At 54.6% G+C, this 17,156-nt stretch overlaps 1 protein-coding gene and 1 long non-coding RNA gene across 3 annotated transcripts; both read left to right on the top strand.

Annotated features, from left to right (window-relative positions):
- The first annotated feature begins 1,113 nt into the window (after nt 1–1,113).
- Nucleotides 1,114–16,927, top strand: PTMA (prothymosin alpha). Of its 2 annotated transcripts, none has more exons than XM_048505518.1 (5): nt 1,114–1,387; nt 5,977–6,048; nt 6,805–6,895; nt 12,420–12,493; nt 15,947–16,927. In XM_048505518.1, exons 1-5 carry the CDS (start codon nt 1,343–1,345, stop codon nt 15,992–15,994), a joined length of 330 nt encoding a protein of 109 aa, XP_048361475.1. In that variant the 5' UTR covers nt 1,114–1,342; the 3' UTR covers nt 15,995–16,927. The 2 variants fall into 2 exon arrangements, with proteins under 2 accessions (XP_048361475.1, XP_048361476.1); XM_048505519.1 differs by having other exon boundaries at nt 1,115–1,387; nt 6,808–6,895.
- On the top strand, nt 13,091–13,723 carry LOC125437681. Its single transcript, XR_007245255.1, has 2 exons — nt 13,091–13,259; nt 13,391–13,723. It is a non-coding gene; the product is annotated as an uncharacterized LOC125437681 (long non-coding RNA).
- Nucleotides 16,928–17,156: the final 229 nt, after the last annotated feature.

The following is a 17,156-nucleotide window of genomic DNA, read 5'->3' as shown; positions in this document are numbered from 1 at the left end:
GAATGACAGCCCAGGTCGAGAAGCCGGCCGGGGAGGAAAGCGCGGAGCCTGCTCGAATTTCCCGGCTCTGAGTCCCCCCCCCCCCTTTTTTTTCTTTGGTAAAATTCAGAAAAATCCGCTCTCCCCCCCCCCCTTTGTCAGCTCGAGCGAAACCGGCCAGAAACCGACACGCGGGAGCCAAGAAGAATAAAAACACCTCTCGCTCGAAACACCCCCCATCGGGGCATTCCCACGTGCGCACGCGAGTTCTCCCCCTCCGCCCTTGCGCCGTGTCCAAAGCCGAGCGGGATCCCCCATTCGCCACCGCTGCAGGTTTAAACACGGACCCGCGGGTCCCGATGGCACCCAGAGGGGTCTTTTAAAAAGGGGTTTAATTTTGCTGCGCGAGCGCGTAAAGCCGCTTCTTCACGCGACATGGCCCGGCAGCATTCATTACGCGTGTTTACTCCCAGGTAAGACCCCACTTATTAGGGGAGCCTCCACCTCCGCGCCGAGAGGAACCCAGGATCGCGCCCTCAGAGCAAAGCCGATCCCCGAAAGCGCGCCTTGTATAGGGGCTTTTCCTACGGGCGAAGCCGCCGTCGGGCCCCGCGGGAGACGCTTGCTCCCGAGGAAACCCGCCGGGATGCGGAGAACGCGCGGATCGGGCCCGGGCCTCGCGCGTGGCACACCCCCGCGCCTTTTTCTGCACCGCATGCAAACTTTTCGGATCCTCCCCCGCCAGGACTGTGCGCCCCCTCGGGCTTTTTCCCCCCCCCTTTGGCCGCGGACGCGCGCGCTCTGCAGCGCCCCCCTCCTGGCATTCCGCCCGGGCGCTTCATTTCCCCCCCCCACTCCCCCACCCTCTTTTTTTTTTTTTTTGCAAAACTCCCCCCCGCCCCTTTCCCCTCCCCCCTCCCCTCCGCTTGGCACGGCTGAGCCGCGGCGCAAACTCCCGGGCGCGCTGCTTGTGCCGCCTGCGCGGAGGGGGGGGGGGTGGCGCTCGGAGCGGCCTTGCCCATTGTTCGCCCCTCCGCCAATCGGCGCGCCGGGCCCGCCGTGTCCCGTCCAATGGGGCCGGGGCAGGGGCGGGCGCGCGCCGCCCACCCCCCTATATTAAACCCGGCGGCGCCGCGTGAGGCTCCCACTGGCTCCGTCCAAAGCTGTGTGCGCGCCTCGACCCTCGCCCGGCCCGCGCAGTCGCAGTCGCAGCAGCAGCAACAGCAGGAGGCGGCGGCTGTCCTGCCCTGCACGGCTCTCTCCGTCTCTCTCTCGGCCCCGCCGTGCGCCCCCTCGGATCTGTGCCCGGCCGCCCTTGTGCCGCTTCCGCGCCCGGCCTCGCTTCTCTGCACCGCCCGTAGACATGTCGGACACGGCCGTGGACACCAGCGCCGAGATCTCCACCAAGGTGAGGCTTCCGCCGGGGCAGCGCCGCCCGCTCGCTCGCCGCTTCCCCCGCCGCCGGCTCGTTGATTTATGGACGGTCCGCCACCACCTCCTCCCGATCTCGCCGCTCCGACGTGCGGCGGCCCCGCTTGGGCGTCCCTTTGTTCGCGGGCAGCGGCGGCTCCTGGCGTGGCTTGGAAAGCAACCGGGGGGTGATTGGTGTTTGGTCTCCCCCCGTCGAGGGAGCGGACGATCGCGGGGTGGGGGGGGGTGGGTGGGTGGGGAGAGCGGCCGGCTTCGAGGGATCGCTTTCCTTGCCCGGCCGCCGCTTTCCACCCCGCTACGGCGCCCCTCCCGACGGGCTCTCCGGTTTTGACAAGACGGCGCGGACTCGCTTCTTCGCTCGCTTGTTGTGTGGTTGGGGGGGGGGGGGGGAGGAGAAGCCCCTAGGTGCCCGGCGTCGGTGAAAAGCACGGCGGGGAAACCCTCACCCCCTTCCCCACCTTTCCGATCGGGGTCGGCTTAAAACGGAAAGGAGCGCGGCCGCCGGCCTCGGAGACCCCGGCTTCCGACGGACTCCAGGGCAAGTTGCGGGCTGGTTCGCGCGCTCCCCCCCCCCCCCCCCCCCGCTTTTGCGCTTCTTCATTCGCTTTGGCCGATCGCTCGGAAATAACTTTACGACCCCCGGCGGCGGCGGCGCTGCGATCGGAAGCGGCGTTATGGGCGGGGGAGGGCGAAGAGGTGCTCGGAGGCGGAGGGGTGGCGAGAGCGGCTCCCCGCCTTTGATGGGGAAGGGATCGCAGCCGCCCGCCGAGGTTTGCCGCCCTCCCGCGCGGTCCTTTGTTTGGGCAGGGAGGCGGCGGCGGCGGCGGCCCTGGGACCGGAGCTCCTCTCGGGAGACCCCCCCCCCGCGGACGAGCCTCTCTGCCTCCAACATTGACCCCTCCCCCGGCTTGGCACGGAAAGGATTTTCCCTTCCCAGTGGAGGGGGGGGCACACTCGCCTTCGGCCCCCCCCCCCCCCCCCCGGTGTCTGTAACTCGGATCCAGGTTTAACCGAGGCGCGCCAAGGCGGCGTCGAACATGCCGGGGCAGCCGCCGTCCCTCCCCCCCCCCCGCGAACTTTCTCTGGCCCCCTTGAACTGGGGTGACCTCCCCTTCTCCCCCGCCCCCCCTTGTTGAAGTTTAGGAAGCCGTGCGGGAAACGGGGGTGGGGGAGGGAGAGGCAACCGAGGGGCACCGACGGCACTTTCTGGCCGCGCGCGAATGGTGGGGCCAGGGCAGGCGGGGATCTCCGACCCACCCCCGGGATACTCCGGGTCACCGGCGGCCGGGCCCGTCCGGGGCACCCCTGGACTCTCGGTTGTGGGAGCAGCGCCGGCGGCGTCTCGCTGCGGGTGCGCTTCTCGACCGGAGCGCGGTACCTCTTCCCCCCCCCCCCCCCGCGCAAGGTCATGGCTCGCCGCCACCCTCGACGATCCGACCCTTTGGCGGAGGGGGAGGGGGGTATCTAGGCTGCACTCGCGGCGAGGAGCCAATCCTGATTAAGAGTTCGGCGTGCGATCCGGATTCTCTGTTTTGGGGGGGTGGCGCCGAGGTTTTTGTCCCGGGGGGAGGACTGTTGGCTTTCCCTCTTCTTGTATGGGGAGGAGAATCGGGAATCCGCGGAGGGCTTGCTTCTGTTGCGAGTGAGACCCTCCACCTGACCCCATTCCGTGATTGGCAGCCCCCCTCCATGGGGGGCGCCCACCCACTCCCCCCGCAGCGTGGCTCCCTTGCGCCGGCCGAGGCTCCGGGCGGGCGGCGGCGGCTTCGCCCTCTCTCGAGCGCCGCCCCCGGCCGCAGCCCGCGGCGAGCGCCCCACCACGTGCCGCGCTCTGGTCTCTGCGCCGCCTCCGCCCGCGCGGGGCCTCCTGGGAAGGATAGTCGGCTCTCCCCCTGCGCCGCCGCCGCCGATCGCCGGCTGGCTCGTTCGAACGGCGAGGTGAGGACTACGCATCCCGGCATGCCTCGGGAGCTCGGCGGCGCCCGACCAATCGGAGGGGCGCCGAGTGTGGCGCGCGGGTTTGAAATGGCCCAGATTGCGTGGCGGGGCCTGCGGCGTCGAGGGGCCGCCTCGCGCGCCCCCTGCAGGTTGGGAGGCCTTTGGCCGCCCCGGGCCCTAGTCCAAACAATGAGCAGCGCTGTTCGCAGGGGCGGCCCTTGCAGGTGTGCAAGGAATTTGAAACTTTTTTCTCTTTTTAAAATTAAAAAAGAGAGAAATATTTCCCTTAACACATTCGACAGATGCATGGTTGCATTTTTTTTTTTGCAGGTGCATGGTTGCATTTTTTTGCAGGTGCATGGTGGCATTTTTGTGTTATGCATAGTGGCATTTTTCCCCTAAGGAAAGTGGAAGTACTTTACTATTGTTAGTTTCATAGATTCTATAGATTCTACAGGCCTCCCTAGTTAGTTTCACAAGTTGTTTTCATGCTGACTGTTTCAAGTACCCTTCTTCTCTTCCTGTAAAGCCGTGGGTCCCAGTTTTTTTTTCACTCCCGTAACCCCCTTGGCAACCCATTTCCCTAAAATTGTACCCCCCATATTTGCAAGCCCATTGGGTAATATTTTTTTTGCATGCCCCAAAATGCTCTGGTGCATACTCCTGGGAGTAAATGTACTGCAGGTTGGAAACCACTGCTCTGGGAAATTAAAGAATTTGTTAGCCCTGGTCGGTTGCATTATAGTGCGCATTTTTGGTTTGTTTTTTCAATGTACAGGTTGGGGCAGGGTGCCTTTGCCACTCTGTTTTCTCCTGCTGTTGCATACTGCAGTGGCTGCCCCTATAATTACAGGATGTTGCCTGGCCCCAGGCGAAAGGTATCAGCATCCAGGTATGAAAGCTGGCCCTTGCTGATTCTCTGGAGCCTGCCGCAATTGGGTTTGTGCTGATTTGCCTGGGGTGAGTTAATTTTTCAAGGGGCGGCAGGAGCGGTGGAAAAATCTTGCGGCGCTGGGAGCATCAACATGGCCGTGCACGCTCGCACACTTAATTTGACCTGCAAAAACTCCCTCTAGGGTGGGAACTGCAAAGCAGGAATATTCCTTTCAAAAACCCACGTACTGCGGTGGCTTTCCCCTTTGGTGTCCAGTTAGATTTGCGTTGTGGAAGGTTATCTGGGAATCCCCCTCCAACCCTGCCGAGTTTCTCCGTGTGCTGAAAGATTTCCCCTAGCCGGGCAGCGCGTATCTGTGCTCCTAACCTGTCGGTTCACCTGCTAAATGTCTTTGTGAAGGAAGAGGGCTAGCTTGTTTGTAACAGGTGTGTGGGGAGGCAGCGGATTGAGGGAAGAGAGCCATACGCTAAAGATGTTGGCCATTTTCTGGGCAGCGCAGTCAAAGGCAGCTAATTCCGTCGCTGACTTACCCAGAGTACTTGGCTACCCTGAGAGGATTAGCTGGCACGCTGTGGTGTTAGGCGTGTGATGGCTGGCAAAATAATCCGAAGGGTGTCCTAATTCAAAGGAGGAGAGGAGAAATGGGAGGGTGGGGGGCGTAATTCCTGCCTTTAGCATGTCTACGTCCAACCTTTGTGGGGTACGAAACGAGGCATGTAATTGTTGGGGTGATGGACCTCAGCTGTTTGCCAGAATAGAGTATCTGGCTATCTTCAGGCACCTGACAGGCTTATGAGAGGCAGGTTGCTGGGTTGCGCCACTGGAAAAACACCTTTTTTTGCTGCAGGGAAGAAACTTGTGTTTTGGGATGGGGGGGGGGCTGTTTCATTTCTCTAGCCTTCGCGACTTGGAAGCTGTCTTCTTCTCGGCCCCTGATCAGCGCAACAGTTAAATTTGAGTCCTAGAGGCCGCAAGATTTTCACAGTATCAGCTTCTGGGAGTCAAAGGCCTCTTGGAACATTCATCCATTGAATGTTATCTCAATGTTATCAGTTTCTGAGGTGCTACAGCACTTGGCTTAATGGTTTTACGGCAGACCCAGATAACTGGCCTGTACCCCACCTCCTTCTAAAACTTTACCCCAACTTCCAAACTCTTTTGGGGCATAAGCCATAGCTCGTGTGTACAGTTGGTGACACGGGGGCCCTGACTGGTCTGAGTTTCCATGTGGGCTGCTGGTACCCGCAACATGGGGTGGGGGGTGGGGGGTGGGGTGTCATCTGTCTGCAGAATAAAGTAAGTGGAAGAGCCTGTCCTTGGTTGGAAAATGAGTGTAGTCGGGAATCTGTGTGCTGTTGCGTGATTCTTTCCTGTAGCAATGTTTAGGAGGTGAAAGATCGCATTCGTACAATATCCGCTGGAAAGCGAGGATCCAACTTAAGCACGTCTGTCAAACTCTTAAACCTTCCAGGCAGAGCGGGCGGACGAGGGGGGGGGGGGCAGGCATTCCCTTTAGCTGAGTTCCTTCAGCTCCTGCCTCCAAAGCACATGGGTGGGGAAGGAAGACGCGCCTCCTCGTTCCCACACTCTTTCCCAGCTGCCTTCGTGCGTTGCTTGTTTTTCCAACTTTCCTTGGGGGGGGGGGGAGAAGGAGGGCATTGAGCTTTTCCCCCGAAAACAGGCCAGTCTGGAATCTTGGTGAGTCACACTGCTTTATTTCTGTCCCTTTTAAGGACTTGAAAGAGAAGAAGGAAGTCGTGGAAGAGACGGAGAACGGCAGAGATGCACCGGCCAATGGTAACGCGGTAAGTGTCGCTGCCGGGCGCGGTGGTGTTTGTGAGTGAACCTCTGCAGCGTGACAGGCTCCGGTGTCAGACTTGAGCCCAGGGGAGGCCTGGGTTCGAATCCAGGCTTAGCCGCAAAATCCGTTGGCTGTTTTGGGGCCAACTGTTTGGTCGTCGTAAAGATAAAATGGAGGATGGGAAAACAGAGCCACCGAGCTGTGCTCCACACTATGCACATTCCTTCCCTACCAGAGGAAGCAACAAATTGCAATTTTCTCCCCACCCTCTGATTTAAAAATCCTGTTGATGGAAAGGAATGAGCAGAGCTGGGAGTGTGTGGCGCGGCAGGTTTTTATTTAAATGCCAGCGCAGTGTTGTCCGATCAGCATTTAAATCTTCTGCTGTAGTAGTTTGGAGGCGACGCGGGCCTTGAATTAAAACAGCAGCCCTAAAGCGCGACTTCAGCAAGATCTTCCAGTGAAGACTCTGGAGGCTGTCTGTCTGTTCCAACTACCCCAATCGTAGTGGAAAACGTTCACTTATTGGCCTCCTTTGACACTGCCCCAAATCCTAATCCTTTGCCCCGTGGCTTGAAAATTGAGGGGTTAGTAGCTGCCTGAACACATAGTCGCTTGTAGCAAAAGTTTGGCTGTAAAGTTCGGTCTTGCAGCTTAACAGACTGAACTTTGATTTAACTGGAACCTTCCTGGACAGGATTGTCAGCAAGCAGCCGCCGGTCGTGCGTCAGGTTTTTTAAGTGTGTTTTGTTTCTGCAAGGAGAACGAGGAAAACGGGGAGCAGGAAGCAGACAACGAGGTAGACGAAGAGGAAGACGAAGTCGGCGACGACGAAGAGGACGAGGAAGAAGGTGATTTTCTTGTTTTCCTCTTCAGCGCCTGCGGTCAGTTGCAGAGGGCGGCGGCTCCCCCTAGTGGGGATTCGCGGTGGGGTTCCGTGCCAGAGACGGCTTCCAAACCAGAAGTTCTCAGAATAAACTCCAAAGTGGCTCGGGAAGGTCAAAAATTAATTCTGGTTAACCCTTCATCGTCTGTGGATCGAAACTGGAATCCTCCGTGAGAGTTCCTTCGGTGTCGGTGATCCTAGAATCATAAGAGTTGGAAGAGATCCCCAACGGCCATCCAGTCCAACCCCCTGCTATGCAGGGTCCATTGGCAAAGCAATAATAGAAAACTTGTTGGCTGTGAAGTTAATTCAGGAGTTGTTGAAGCATTGGGCTGAAAAATATGTAGTTCAGAAAGGAGTTTCAGCCTCCTTTATCGGGTCCTAAACATTTCAGTTCTGAAGCCTGGGAATTAGGGCCACCTTTTGAAGCCTGGGTCAGAAATCCCATTTGAGTCAAGATGTTAAATGCTTCTTGGGGTACGGTGGAAGGGCGTGTATCTACTTTTAGATGTTAACATGCTCTCATCGTGTCCGTCCCCCCACGCGGGTGATATTTTTTCTGCAGTTGCTCTGGCAGAGCTAGCAGGGCTGAAAGGAAGAAGAAGAGTTTGGATTTATATCCCCCCTTTCTCTCCTGTAAGGAGACTCAAAGGGGCTTACAATCTCCTTGCCCTTCCCCCCTCACAACAAACACCCTGTGAGGTGGGTGGGGCTGAGAGAGCTCCGAGAAGTTGTGACTAGCCCAAGGTCACCCAGCTGGCGTGTGTGGGAGTGTACAAGCCAAGCTGAATTCCCCAGAGAAGCCTCCACAGCTCAGGCGGCAGAGCGGGGAATCAAACCCGGTTCCTCCAGATTAGATACACGAGCTCTTAACCTCCTACGCCACTGCTGCTCCAGAGTTGCTGTCTGTCGATTAGCTCCCTCCACTGAATGGCAGGTGCTGGATTAATGCCACAGTATCGTGCTTAAGTGGAAAACCCATAAAACGTTGTTCAGCGGAACAGAACCGCCTTCCCCTGACGTTTGAAGCTCGGGGAGTGCTGTGCGCATACGTAACCTGTGCCTAACCATACGAACATAAGAACTAGCCTGCTGGATCAGACCAGAGTCCATCTAGTCCAGCATTCTGCTACTCGCAGTGACCCACCAGGTGCCTTGGGGAGCTCACAGGCAGGAGGTGAAAGCAATGGCCTTCTGCTGCTGCTGCTCCCGAGCACCTGGTCTACTAAGGCATCTGCAATCTCAGATCAAGGAGGATCAAGATTGGTAGCCATAGATCGACTTCTCCTCCATAAATCTGTCCAAGCCCCTTTTAAAGCTATCCAGGTGAGTGGCCATCACCACCTCCTGTGACAGCATATTCCAAACACCCATCACACGTTGCGTGAAGAAGTGTTTCCTTTTATTAGTCCTAATTCTTCCCCCCAGCATTTTCAATGGATACCCCCTGGTTCTAGTATTGTGAGAAAGAGAGAAAAATTTCTCTTTGTCCACATTTTCTATCCCATGCATCGTTTTATAGACTTCCATCATATCCCCCCTCAGACGTCTCCTCTCCAAACTAAAGAGTCCCAAATGCTGCAGCCTCTCCTCATCAGGAAGGTGCTCCAACCAGCTTGCCACGAGCATCGTTTACTTTGTAAACGGAGGCGGGATTTGGGTTCACCGCTTCCTGCTCCAGAATAAGTGCTTCACGGTTGCTCCCAAGACCGGGGGGGCATTGATGTGCGGGCTCGTGGACCTCTCTCATGAGTTGGCATCCTGCAGGCATGTATCATCGAATCCTGGCCCTTTCCAGCAAAGCAAAACTACCGGGAGCAAGAACCGCCAGCTGGAGCCAACCCCCCTGTGAGCGTCCCGCTGCTGCCCCCGAGAGGGTTTCCCGTGGCATTCAGGCAGCCCGGCCTAACTGGTTGTTTGTTGCCGGGTGGGGAGCATTGCTTGGATACGGTCACCACGCAGGAGGGAAAGAGGTGGGAAGCGGAGCTCAGGAGCCATGGCAACGGCCTTGATTTCACCTGTTTGCGCTTAGATGCAGCAGGGATGCTCGGGTTGCGTTTGGGCCCGTCTGTAGGGCAGGAGGCAGCTGAGAATCTTGCCTCTTGGTCCCTGGCACTGGCTGCGAGTAACCCCTAGTGCAGGGGTGGGCAATTAGCAGTGGCGTAGGAGGTTAAGAGCTCGTGTATCTAATCTGGAGGAACCAGGTTTGATTCCCCGCTCTGCCGCCTGAGCTGTGGAGGCTTCTCTGGGGAATTCAGATTAGCCTGTGCACTCCCACACGCGCCAGCTGGGTGACCTTGGGCTAGTCACGGTTCTTCTGAGCTCTCTCAATCCGGTGAACCAGATTGGGCTAGTCACGGTTCTTCTGAGCTCCCCACCTACCTCACAGGGTGTTTGTTGTGAGGGGGGGGAAGGAGATTGTCAGCCCCTTTGAGTCTCCTACAGGAGTGAAAAGGGGGGATATAAATCCAAACTCTTCTTCTTATTATTATTATTATTATTATTCCAAATCCAAAACAGAAAATATTGTGGAGGGCCGGGCCAAAAGGCAGGGGGGCGAGGCACTTTTGAAAGCCTCGCAGAAGCCGGCAGCCAAGGCAACCGGCTTCTGCGGGGCTTTCAAAGACGCCTCGCTCCCCAGCACGGCAGGGGGGCCAGTCAGGGTCATCCGGCGGGCCGAATGTGGCCCGCGGGCCGTATAATGCCCAGGTCTGCCCTCATGTCTGGTGGCTGAGAGTTGCATGCCAGGCCTGGCCTGTTTGCTGTATCCCTCTCTGGGCTTCTCGGTGTTCCCTTGGCAAGCTTCTGCCGACTTCTGGACTCAGCCTGAAAGCCAAGCCCCCGTTGCTTGCTGCGCGTCTTCCCCTGAGTCCTCTCTCCTGTGACCGGTTGACTTCGCTCCCTTTTCCTGAGGCTTTAGGGAAGGTTCATCCCACCTGCAGTAGCTAATCCTACCTGTTCGAGCTGGCCAGAATCCCAAGGGAAGAAAGGGGAGTGTCTCTTCTGTTCAGGGGCCTCTAATCTTCCTTCTCCGTCTCCCCCGTGCCGGTCTGCACTGGCGATAAATTACCCAGATTGCTGGTCTAAACGCAGAGGATTCGGACAAACCTGTTTTCCCAAAATGCCCCTGGCAGAGAATGGCTTTGGGATCGTCCCCCGCAGACTGCCCACCTGTCCCCGGGTCCCCTGCCCGAGCACAGCCTTGGTCTGGGCTCTGCCGTTCAGGGGGCCGCGGATCATCGGCACAACCTGTCTTCCCAATTAGTTCCGATTTGCGGCACTTGCTAATGAACTCTGTTTCTGTGTCCTCATTAAAGGCGAACTCCCTGTGGAACAGGGGGAGGGAGAGGGGGTGGAGGGGTGCGAAGCCGGAGAGCCAATTGGGTGTCGGCTGCCCTCCTCTCACCCTGTCGGCCGTGGACTCATCAACAAGCTTGTTTTGGACCCCTGGGGCGCAGGGGCTGATGGGAATTGTAGTCCATGAACACCTGAAGCGCCAGAGTTGGACGCTTGTGCTTGAGATAAAGTAGGAGGGTACCACACAAAACAGTTGCCCTGGTGACAGATCCCCATGGTGGTGGGATTCAAACTGTGGCGTAGCGCCAATGGGGCTGGGCGGGGCACGACGGGGCGTGGGCGGGGCATTCCGGGGCGTGGCATTCCTGGGCGGGGCTGTGGCAAGGACGCAGCCGCTGCGCCAGTCCTTGGGCGGGAAACGAATGCACGTAGGCGCAGGCTGACACGCACGCCGGTGCACCTCCTGCTAGGCTGCTTCAAGTTCTGCGCGCTACTGCTGAGAGGAAGGGTGTAATTAAGGCCAAAATCACCAATTAGTCACCCCCTCGGCACACACAAATTATTAGTAACCTACTCTCGGGAACCGGTGAGAACCTGCTGGATCCCACCTCTGCCTGGGCACCATTTATAGAAGATCCGCTCCTCTGTGTGGCCTAGACGTGTCCAGCCTCCATACTGAGAGGTGGCCTCGCATAGTTCTTTGGCCTGCAGAGTGTTGGTTCTATTGCAGTCTGATCACGGAAGGAGCAGGTGCGTTTAGTGAGGGCCAAAGGGTGTGATAATGTCCCATGATGCCTTCTTCCCCCTTTCCCACCAAGGGCATGCAAATAAAGCATAAACATAAACATTTTTATTGTCATTGTGCACACCCAACGAAATTTACAGCAGCATTCTGCGACGCGCACAATTTCAGACTCGTACCCCATCCTCACTTACGTCTTCCTCCACCCATCCCTACACAGCCTCAAACACGTCAACAAGAAGCAAATGTCACACTTGAAGTGTCAGTTTTACTGTGATGTTCAGCAAGCTTTCTGTACTTGTCACCTGCTGACCTGCGAACGTTAAGAGACGCCAAAGAGACTGTTGTATTGAAGGTTCACAGGCATTGGTCTCTATTGGAGAGGGAGATTCCCAGAAGTTCCCTCCCCAAATTCCTCAAGGGGAAAATACACAAAGAAGCCTTTTCCAACCTTAGAGGGACATTTTTCCTTTAGGATGAGTGCTCGCCAGAAACACGACACAAATCTCCAAGCAGAGTTTGGACAATTTGACGTCCATTAGGATGCGGCCACAATTAATACTCTTGAGCTGAGGACTGTACATTTTTTTGAAAGATTGAATGAGTCCGCATTCCCCTTCATTCCAAGAGTTCCCAAAGGGAAAAGAATAACTTGCCAGTTTTTATTCAACGTGACCCAGAAAGGCCATATGCCAGTGGTGGCAAACCTTTGGCACTCTAGATGTTATGGACTACAATTCCCATCAGCCCCTGCCAGCATGGTCAATTGGCCATGCTGACAGGGGCTGATGGGAATTGTAGTCCATAACATCTGGAGTGCCAAAGGTTCGCCACCACGGCTATATGCCAATCAAAGAACTAATACAAAGACATGACCCAGCAAGTTACAAACTACAATTCCCATTATGCTCTGTCTTAAAGAGGAGTTTGGATTTATACCCCACTTTTCTCTCCTGTAAGGAGATTCAAGGTGATTTACAAGCTCCTTTCCCTTCCTCTCCCCACAACAGACCCCTTGTGAGGCAGGTGGGGCTGAGAGAGTTCTGAGATAACCGTGACTAGCCCCCAGGTCGCCCAGCAGGAATGTAGGAGTGCGGAAACACATCTGGTTCACCGGATAAGCCTCAGCCACTCAGGTGGAGGAGTAGGGAATCGAACTCGGTTCTCCAGATTAGAATCCACCTGCTCTTACCCGCTACACCGTGCTTAAAGGGAGAATACTACTTTTCTTTGCCTTAACATCCCTTTCACTGATCCGGTCTAGAAATAACTACAGCCCCTGCAGAAGCAGCACAAGGCCCCCATAGGTTCTGGTGAAATGCCCAATCCAGGTTTTTACAGACACTTTCCGTGTCTTCGAAGGATTCTGGGGTGTTCGTGTTCTGTGGGCTGCTTGTATCCCAGGTTTGGCTTGGCGGACCCTCACTCCCCCCCCCCCTTTTCTGTCTAGGAGAAGAAGAAGACGGTGATGAAGATGATGAGGCAGAGGGCGCTACAGGCAAGCGGGCAGCTGAAGATGACGAAGTAAGTAGCCAGGCCTTGTTGAGGTGGGAGAGGTCAGGCCGGAGAGCCCCTGGGATTCTTGAGCCAATTCAGGGCACTTCTGAGAACTTGGAGAAGGGGATAGGTCAGGGGTCTGCAACCTGTGGTGCTCCAGATGTTTGTGGACTACAATTCCCCTCAGCCAATTGGCCATGATGGTAAGGGCTGAGGGGAATTGTAGTCCATGAACATCTGGGGAGCCACAGGTTGCAGACCTCTGGGATAGGTCCTCTTCTCTCTCTCTCTCTCTCTCACTCACACACACACACACACACACACACACACACACACACTGGCTGCCATGGGGTACAAGGGCAAATCACAGATGATTGAGAAGCAGACAACATAGTCAGTTGTTTCTAGGCTGTGCAGAAGAAGGAAATCAGAGTGGGCTTGGGGGAGAAGAAATGGGAGTAGGGCAGGGGTCTGCAACCTGCGGCTCTCCAGATGTTCATGGACTACAATTCCCCTCAGCCCTCCAGATGTTCATGGACTACAATTCCCCTCAGCCAATTGGCCATGCTGGTACGGGCTGAGGGGAATTGTAGTCCATGAACATCTGGAGAGCCGCAGGTTGCAGACCTCTGGGATAGGTTCTCGCACGCGCGCACACACAAAATGGCTGCCATGGGGTACAAGAGCAAATCACAGATGATTGAAAAGCAGACAACAAAGTCAGTTGTTTCTAGGCTGTGCAGAAGAAGGAAATCTGAGTGGTCTTGGGGGAGAAGAAATAGGAGTAGGGCAGGTGTCTGCAACCTGCGGCTCTCCAGATGTTCGTGGACTACAAATCCCATTAGCCCCTGCCAGCATGCCCAAGTGGCCATGCTGGCAAGGGCTGATGAGATTTGTAGTCCATGAACATCTGGAGAGCTGCAGGTTGCAGACCCCTAGAGTAGGGAACCAAATCCAGTTCTCCTGATTAGAGTCCACCCGCTTTTAGCCACTGCGCCACACTGGCTCCATGTTCGGAGGCGGTTGGAGGGATGGAGCCAAAGGAGGTGTGTTTGGCTCGTCTGCCCTGCTTGCATGGGGTTGGGGGTATTGCATGGGGCACTGTGGGAAGAATAGAAGCTGGGGGGGGGGGGGGGGGTCGTTTGGATCCAGTCATAAAGTGAGCATTATTATTATTATCATCATCATCATCCTGAAATAGCACTCAGAAAAAGCACCAACTTCCCGTGATGCCCAGTAAGAGAGATGAACCGTTAACAAAGATAAACCTGGAATGTGCCATTGCGTTCACATCCTGCATGTGAGCTCCCAAAAGCATCTGGTGGGCCACTGCGAGTAGCAGTAAGAGGGAAGGTAAAGGAGCCAGCGTGGTTTAGCGGTTAAGAGCAGGTGCACTCTAGTCTGGAGAACCGGGTTTCATTCCCCGCTCTGCCACTTGAGCTGTGGAGGATTATCTGGGGAATTCAGATTAGCCTGTGCACTCCCGCACATGCCAGCTGGGTGACCTTGGGCTAGTCACAGTTCTTCAGCGCTCTCTCAGCCCCACCCACCTCACAGGGTGTTTGTTGTGAGGGGGGAAGGGAAAGGAGATTGTCAGCCCCTTTGAGTCTCCTTATAGAAGAGATATAAATCCAAATTCTTCTAAATCAGGTTTTGAGAGCTTCGATTTAGTTACTCTCTACGGCGGGAAAGCTTTGCTTGTAGGCAGGCTCGGGTTGCCACCTCCAGCTCAGACTCCTGGAGATTTGGGGGCGGAACCTGCGGAGTGAGCTTGGCACGTATTTGCTCCACAGAGTCCGCCCTCCAAAGCAGCCAAAACAGTTGTAATTCTGGGAGATGTCCAGTTTCGACCTGGAGGTTGGCAACTTTGCATTGTCCACCTCAGGTACGAAGTTCACCTTGGAAGTCACCCTCAGAAAACTTTATATTGGATGCTTTTTTACCGAGGAGAGGACAGTTGGGAACAAACAAGTCTTTCTGATTTCAACACTGGGTTGTGCTCTGAATGAAACCGCCGGTCCCTAAAGGGATTATGGAGTTCAGGTGGACCAAGATGGGCCTTAATAACTCATTAAATTCTCAAAATGAAGTTAGGAGACTAAAATAAGCCCTTGTTTGCAATTAAAGAGCAATAAATCTGCTGTTTTTTCGGCCACGCTAATGAACTAGTTGAACATGGTTCTGACCAGCCACAATAACACGTAGGCTGACATTTGTACATAAGACCACAAGTATGGTACTGAAGGATCCTCAGATACTGTAAGATAAACTGAATTGTTTTTAGGTTCAGGGTGTATGGCAGTGGTGGCAAACCAATGGCACAGGTGCCAGAGGTGGCACTCAGAGTCCTCTCTGTGGGCATGCGCAAACAGAGTCACCCCCCCCCCCACACACACACACATTTAGGTTGGCCTGGGCTGCTGGGCTCAATTATTAGCATTAAACCTAAGACCGGGTTTTGGGGAAGCAGTGTAGGTAACCCTGTTAAGCACTTTAAACCCCACTGATTTTCATGCGAAGAACTAAAGCGCAATTCTTTACCAGGGAGTAAGCTCAGTTGCTGGCAATGGGGCTTGCTTCTGCGTAAACCCTCCTAGGGTCATGATTCACCTGTTGGATGAGTTGCACGGTTGCTTCAAAGCAAAGCCACCGACTACCACCAAGCTTACTCCTGAGTAACGCGCGCCTCAGAGCCAACCATTTTTTCTAAGCTAAAACCTCAGTATTCAGGTTAAATTGCCGTGTTGGCACTTTGCGGTAAATAAGTGGGTTTTGGGTGGCAGTTTGGGCACTCGGTCTTGAAAAGGTTCGCCATCACTGGTGTATGGGCACAGCTATACATTGCGGTGGGTAGAATGTTGTATGAGGAACTGGCAGGCGTGGGTTCAAATGTCCCCTCGGTTGTGGGGCTCACTGAGGCTAGTTGCTTGTGAGTCAATCTACCTTGCAGGGTTGTTGGGAGGATAAAATAACAACCAAGAGAGCTGTATGCACTTCGCTGTACTCTTGGCAAGTCTTAAAAAAAACACCATAGCTCAATTCAAGCTGGTTTTTTAATTATTTTTATTTTATTAGATTTGTATCCCACCTTTTCCCAGCAAATGGCGTAGTGGTTAAGAGCAGGTGCATTCTAATCTGGAGGAACTGGGTTGATTCCCCGCTCTGCCACTTGAGCTGTGGAGGCTTATCTGGTGAACCAGATTAGCTTGTGCACTCCCACACATGCCAGCTGGGTGACCTTGGGCTAGTCACAGCTTTTCGGAGCTCTCTCAGCCCCACCTACCTCACAGGGTGTTTGTTGTGAGGGGGGAAGGGCAAGGAGATTGTAAGCCCCTTTGAGTCTCCTGCAGGAGAGAAAGGGGGGATATAAATTTTAAAAAATGTCAGGCTGGGGGTGGTTTTGAATTGAGGAGGCCGGCTCCTCAGTGTGCCGGAACGGAGCCTTCCCGACTCATTTCACCTCCATGTTTTCCTTTGCAGGACGACGATGTGGACCCCAAAAAGCAGAAAACCGATGAAGATGATTAGGAAGCAGTCAACGAACGACGACGGTTTTTTTTTTAAAACTTAAAGAGGAAAAAAATGTTTTTTAAAAGCCAGCGTGACCTACCACACCTTTGAAACGTCCCGTTGCAGACACGCTCCCCTTCCCTGTTCCCTCTTCCCGATTCTTGCTGTGGTCACTGTCACCAAGTAGAGCGTAAAAGCCCCGGAGAAACCAGCGATCTGCCGCCAATCGACTTCCCCTAGCCCCCATTTTGGAAGGGGGGGGAAAGTAAAAGTCTCCTTGACGTTACTATCAGAGGGGGGGGGAGCAGATGCCCCATCCCCCCTCTCTGTCCCCCCCCCACCGAAAACTTCAAAGCCCCTCCTTGCTTTCTTAAAAGTAACTTTAAAAGGAGAATTTGTTTGTATTTTTTATTTACATTTTATATTTTTGTACATATTGTGATGAGGTCAGCCATTTTTAACGCGATCTCCGATTGACCAAAAGGGGGGCTTTGAAGTAACTGTGTTTTTTCTCTCTCCCCCCCCCACCCCCCCGTTCCTAAACAAACAAACAAACGGGGAAATAATTTTTTTTCTTGACTTTACTTGTGGTGTGACCGTGTCCAAACCATTATCTCAAAAGGAGAAGGGGGGAAAAATAGACCTTGTACAAAAAAAATAAGTCAAAAAATGCAAAAAAGTCAAACTTTTATTCTGAGCATTCCAGTAACTCTTTTTTGTGTATGTACTGTAGCTGTACCATACGTAGTTGGTTTGTATGAGATGGCCAAAGATTAAAAAAAAGGGTTTTTCTTTCGTTTTCTTTTTTCCTTTTTGTTTTCTTTTTTTGTCTATGAAGTTGCTGTTAATTTTTTTTTTGGCCTGTTTGATGTATGTGTGAAAACAATGTTGTCCAAACAATAAACCGGAATTTTATTTTGCTGAGTTGTTCTAACGAAGCTGGTTGCACAATCGTGGTGTAGTTCTTGTGCTTTTACCTCCGCCCTCTTCTCCCCCCCGCCTCCCCTGTCCCTTTAATAAATGGGGGGGGGGGACTCATCTTTAGACAGAGCCCTGCTTTGTTGAGCTTGGTATCTCCTGCTCTGGTTGGCAGCTGCTGCTCTCGGTCTTGGCCGAAGGAAGTTCTTTCCCAAACACTTGCTAGCTCGGGGCAGGGACTTTGCATTTGAAGGACCGTGGG

This window comes from Sphaerodactylus townsendi, linkage group LG08, assembly GCF_021028975.2.
Source record: "Sphaerodactylus townsendi isolate TG3544 linkage group LG08, MPM_Stown_v2.3, whole genome shotgun sequence".
In the NCBI taxonomy this organism is placed as follows: Eukaryota; Metazoa; Chordata; class Lepidosauria; order Squamata; family Sphaerodactylidae; genus Sphaerodactylus; species Sphaerodactylus townsendi.
Note: the sequence above shows the minus strand (reverse complement) of the source record. Positions and strands in the feature narration are given on the sequence as shown.